General features: G+C 27.1%; 1 protein-coding gene across 1 annotated transcript; it reads right to left on the bottom strand.

The window, feature by feature from the left end:
• Positions 1-493: 493 nt before the first annotated feature.
• On the bottom strand, positions 494-1,719 carry LOC136082319 (uncharacterized). Its single transcript, XM_065801203.1, has one exon. It carries the CDS (start codon positions 1,644-1,646, stop codon positions 663-665), a length of 984 nt encoding a protein of 327 aa, XP_065657275.1. The 5' UTR covers positions 1,647-1,719; the 3' UTR covers positions 494-662.
• Positions 1,720-6,397: the final 4,678 nt, after the last annotated feature.

Here is a 6,397-nt window from a genome sequence, read left to right as displayed (position 1 = left end):
CAAGTAAAAAAAAGTGAAAGTGGCCACTTTTGGCGACTGCTATAATGGTCCACTAAATAAGCGATAAGTAAAACAACAACGGACCGCTTAAAATGCTTATATAGGTCCACTGAAATTCCGCTGTAGAATGTTATATCATTATAATGATATAAAATCGGATAATATAACAACTGTTAAAATGGTGTGTAAATAATAGATTTTTAATAATATAACTTTTTTTTTTACAAGTAACTGAAAGAAACCAGAGAGCTATTATTTAAACAAAACTTCAACAAAAATTTGTCGCAGTATTTATGTTGAAATGTCGTAAACGTTACATATACCCAAAAACCTTAACTGTTGATTTAAAACACAAAGATTGAAATAATTACTCGACTGAAATGTTACTCGCTAGTATTTCAAAATATCATAAAATGCTTTATAAAAAACGTATTAAATTATAACTAAAAAGATTTTACGGAATAAACAAGTGTTATAAAATAAAAAAGATCAATTTTTAGATTATATTCTAAATTATAATTGAATTTACAATTATCATGCCTTCTAACTACTTATATCACGAAAATACAAAAATACTATATTATAAACAATTACGATTGCCCAAAAGTTTAAAAACTAAAACATATTGATACTTAATAAGTCTGTATTATTCCGATAAATAATTAAGGAGATTTTCTTTGAATAAATTTTTCAGAAATGTCCCATAGTTTATCAGCTAGTTCGTTATTCATGATATAAGGTACAAACCCACGTAATTTTAAAAGTACTTCTTCTGCGTTAAAAGTTTCTTTACCGATTCCGCAATCTTCTAAATAAAGTTTTCCTTTGCCTTCTAAGTCAACAGCAGTAGCAGTCCAAACTGTCGTAGCTGCACCATTTTCAACACATTTCATCTTCATTGTAGCTGATCCATCAGGATTTATCCATCCCTTTCTAATCATTGTTTCCTTGCTAAAAGAATTCATTAAATTGGTCATTGTTACACCAGGCATTACTGAGTTTGACACAACACCATCATCAAAATATCGATTTGTTAAAGCCAATGAAAACAGAGAGATGCATGCTTTGGATTGGCTGTATGAAATAAAAGGATCATACTGTCGACCGTTAACAAAGTTTAAATCGTTAAAATCTATGTTTGCTCCGGCATGCACTGCTGATGTTAAATTAATCACTCTTGACTTTTTTTTCAAAATTTTTGCTCCTTCTTTTAAAGATGGTAATAAACCAATTGTCAGAGCAAAATGACCAAGGTAGTTAACGCCAAACTGAGTTTCAAACCCATTTTCAGTAAAAGATTGAGATTCTTCAATGATCCCAGCATTGTTAATTAAAATATTTAATGGTCTGTTTTTAGCAAGAAATCTTTGTACAAATCTGTTTATGTTATCTAAAGAGTTAAGCTCCAGATTTTCTACTTCAACTTTATCATTTTTAGTCGACAAAATGATTTCATTTGCAATTTGTTTACCTTTATTTATGTCTCTGCAACACATAATGCATCTTGCACCTGCTTTTGCTAATGCTCTTACTGTTTCAACACCAATACCAGAGCTGCTACCGGTTACAATGACCTCATAACCTTTTAAATCAATATTTTCAACAACTTCCAAAGCTGTTGAATTTTCATTAAAGTGTTCTGACATTTTTTTTAGTTTGTTTCATCACTTTATTTGAATCTAATGAAAAAAATTTACAGCTTAATATTAGCAACGTTTGATTGATATTAACGACGTTTGATTGATATTAGCAACGTTTGATTGAGAACTTTTTTTTATCGAATAAAAATATGCATATAAAGTAAAAAAAATATAACAAATAAATTTATATAAATATAACAATATATATATATATAGCATTTTTTTATTGTATTTAATATTTTTCTGCAAAGGTCGTTTCAAATTTATAACTAACTCCCTAAGTTACGTATAAATTTTGTGGCACATTATAATTTTACATAATCTAAATTATTTAAATAATATTATTAAAACTAAACAACTATATTACGTAATTTGCTAACAAAACAAATTGAAAATATTGTGTTTTGAATTTTTTCAATATTGTATTAATTTCAATATATTGAAAAAGTGTTTACTTTTATAATAAATTGAAATTACTCCAATATTGAAAAAAAAAAAGTTCAAAAAAACTAAATGAAAAGTACAAAGCTTCTGACAATAAAAAACAAAATTCCCAACCTTAAGCTCTTAACAATGACAAGCATTTCAAATTTTAGAAAATATTTGCCATTATCAAAAGAGAGAAATAGATCACAAAATACCTTGTTCAACATTTTAGCATATTACAGCATATCTTCTTAAAGCAACAACATTTCTATAGCAACGATGTATTCTTGTAGCAACACTATTTTTATAGCAACGATGTATTCTTGAAGCAAAAATATTTCTTTAGCAATTAAACTCTTTAGGTAATATTTTATTTGAAATTATTGCAGATTTTTCTTCATTTATGAAAGCAATGAAAGTAAAATAAAAGTACATAGCGCAAACATGTTAAGGCTAAACACGTTTGCACTAGAAAACGTTAGCACTAAAACATATTAGCACTGAAACACGTAATCGAACATGTTAATATGGTAAGTATAATTATGTTTCATTATATTTTAGAGCTTACATGTTAAAGCCAAACACATTAACACTGAAACGCGTTAACAATCGAATGTTAACGAATGAAACACGCTTAGCGATGGATACGTTAGCACTAAACCACATTAACGTTTAATCCAGTTATTACTTCATCAACTTCAGCTTACAAAAAAGTTAATAAAATAAAAACTATTTTATATTACTTAAAAATTTATTTTACGCCCGGATTAAATTTTAAAGAAACAATAATTCTTTGCAATAAAAAGTTATTAATGATAAAAAAGTATGAACAAAAAAATCATTGCTTCTTATAATTAAACATTGTAAACATAAAATACTCTTTATAATAAAATGTTGATTTAACTTATTTTAAAAGTTTGTCACAAAATCCCCACTTTTAACCAATATCATGACAAATGAAACAGATATTTTTCGGAAAATTTAAGAAGTTGATATTCCGTTTTGCAATTTATGTAAATCCTATAATATTTTAATACTTTACCGAACGCTGCCGTTACCAATTTGTGAGTGTTTTACGCGGAACTCACGGCAGCCATTACACCTGAGATAGTGACGAGAAAGAGTCGCAGCACTTTTTTTTATAAGCAAATATGAACAAAAGTGTGTGCACATCTTTTTAAAATCTTTTTAACATTTTTGAAGTTCTATAGATTCTTGATTAACTAAAGTTTTGTTTTTACTTAAAAATTGCATGCGGCAATATCTCTCCTAATTTTAATTTATAGCATTTATTTTCCGTTTTACAAAACTTTTTGTTTTTATTAGATAGAGTTAAAAATTGACAGATTATTGTGCTTCTTTTAAAAACATTTTAAAAGTTCTATTGATGTTATATATATAACAAATAAAGAAATGCTTAAATTTTTAATAAACATCAAAACTGCAGTTTTCAAAACTTTGCGCATGTCGCGATAAAGATACTTATATTATTAACGTGATAAGGTAATTAGTTAAGTCTGCGCGTTTCACATACATTAAAAACTTTTTTTGTGATTGGAAAAATTTTTTTAAATTCAAACTTTTATTTTCTTCAAAATTGATTAACGAGGCGAGGACCCTAATAAGCAGCGGACGATCTAAAAAACAATTTGATTAAAACTTAATAGTAGATACTTCAACATTTTTTTTAATGTAAAATGAAAATAAAACAAATGCCATAAGTTAGAGCTAAATATTTACTTTAAAAAAATACCAAACTTATTGTTATATTATTATTAGTTTTAAACCACAAAATTTATGACTTTTTTTTTAATGATTTTTGACGTTTTCAGCAATTAACGTTGCCAGCAATTAACAAAATTCTTAAAATCGCATCAAAGTTTCTATCACGTCCGTCTCGCTTCAAAAATACCAATAAATATGACCGTTTTTATTTAAAACTCCGCAATAAGACCGATTTAATCAAATAAAAAAAAAAAAAAAGAAATAAGACTATAGTAATTCGAATTGTAATGATTAGGACAAGACCCACATTTGTTTTTAACTTATTTCACAGCTTGTCAAAATAAATGCTAGAATAGAAATCTCTGTTGATGTGACGTACCGTGAACCTTTTAGTAAGCGATCCTCTAAAATTAGCACCTTTTCTTGAACAAGCATTTAAAAAATTATTCAAAAATTGCATCCTTTAACACCCACCGCGACATTTAAGATTGCTCGGTATGCGTTAATTTTCATAATAAGAATACTTTTGTCCAGAATAATTCGGGGAACTATCCTCAGAATTTTTCAAAGCTTAGTTTTTGTTGTTGGTGTTGTTTATTAATACAAACCAAAATTATATGCAAATTTCTAATCTGCAAAAGTAGTACTTTAAATATGCAAAAATAATAATATAATTCTTGATAGATAAAAAAATTTACATAGCAACGCGCATAACAATGTAGTGAATTATTGTTTCGAAAAAAGATTTGTACTTCTTTTGCTATTTAACTTAACTATTCCATATTATATTTAAACATAAATGTTTTATATTGCTACTAAAATAAGATTATATATATACATATATAACCTTTTCATTAAGTTATACAATTTTTCACTTGCTCTATACATTAGATCTACATTTTTTTAATTTGAATTTTCATGCTATATTTTTCTATTCAATGTTATATCCCAAGATATTTTTGGCTTAGCATAGGAACAGCCAGAAATAGTCATTAGAACTAATCCAAAGTAGCATCCGTTATTGACCAACATTTTTGCGTACGTAGTGCTACTCAAGCGCTGCGTTGGCAGTGGCAGGATTTGAACCCGTATCGTACAACAGCCTAGGTTTTAACTTTTCGCTTGACGCTCTTACCAACTGAACTATCCAGCCACATTTACCCATATACATTGAATTAAAGTTACCCCATAAACATTGAATCATCGTTGAGTTTACATACGTTGGATCCACCTAACTCTGAGAGCTGTTTTTAGTGGCGTTGATAATCTTTTATTGATACCATTACTAAAAGCATGACATTGGATCAACGTTAAATTTGCATTAGAAAAAATAGATAAAATATTAGAAAGCCAACATTCGTAAGGATTTACAACTTATTTTCGCTACCCAGTAAACTCTTCATGCATGGTCCATACATAGTTATCATTGGATTAATATTGGCATCACCACACCGCTGGTGCTTTTCATACACAATGATTTCCCACAATCGTTTTACAATTGTCAGCACTGTGTTCCAATTAAGCCGATATTGCCAATTTTGTGGCTACAAAAAAATAAAGGACGTAGTTACGCACGCATAGTTTTATAAAAACTTACAAACTTTTTAGATAATGTCAGTTTCCTTATTATTTTTAAAGTTTTGACTTCAGATCCTATATATTTTCATTTAAGAGTGGTATTTGTATTATACAAATAAAGGAGTGAGATATGGTTAGCGGTTAAGAAGATGCACCGAGGATAGGTTTGAAATTTAAAAGAAACGCAGACCCAGAAAGTTTGTCATAATTTTAACGCATGTCTTATTGCTGGAAGTTTGATCCAAAAAACGTGGTGCAAATCAATTTTTTTAAGCAATGCAAAAGAAAATTTTTAATTTATAAATGTAACAAATATTAATAAATATATAATAAAAATAATAAATATATAATGAAAAATAATAAATATGTAATAAAAAGTATATAAATGAAATTTTTAATTATTCCGATTTTTATAAAATTTCAAACCTACCATAATAGCTGCATCTTTTTTACCGCTAACCTTTATTATCTATACTAAATATAATTATTATCTTAACTATCTACATTACTATAAATATAGGGGAAGTTCGCGTACCTACCTAGCCGGCGATTGGTCTTAAAAAGGTCTGAAAACGTTCAAAAGACGTCTTTTTAGGACCAAATACCGGCTGGGTAGAGTCCCCTTGTACCAAAAGCCACTCTACTTTATTTGAAAACCATAAAGTTCTTAGTAATGCTTCTCAGTGAGGTTAGTTATAAAAATATTTATCTTTTAATTCTATTTTCAGATTTTCAGAGAGCGTTGCTATGGTAAGTTAGAATCGGAAAACGCTTTTAGATGGTCTAAACTAAATTTTTGTCACTGCTCAGATGTGGACAAAAGTAATATATATATATATATATATATATATATATATATATATATATATATATATATATATATATATATATATATATATATATATATATATATATATATATATATATATATATATATATATATATATATATATATATATATATATATATATATATATATATATATATATATACATATATATATATATATATATATATATATATATATA

This window comes from Hydra vulgaris, chromosome 07, assembly GCF_038396675.1.
Source record: "Hydra vulgaris chromosome 07, alternate assembly HydraT2T_AEP".
Classification (NCBI taxonomy): Eukaryota; Metazoa; Cnidaria; class Hydrozoa; order Anthoathecata; family Hydridae; genus Hydra; species Hydra vulgaris.
Note: the sequence above shows the minus strand (reverse complement) of the source record. Positions and strands in the feature narration are given on the sequence as shown.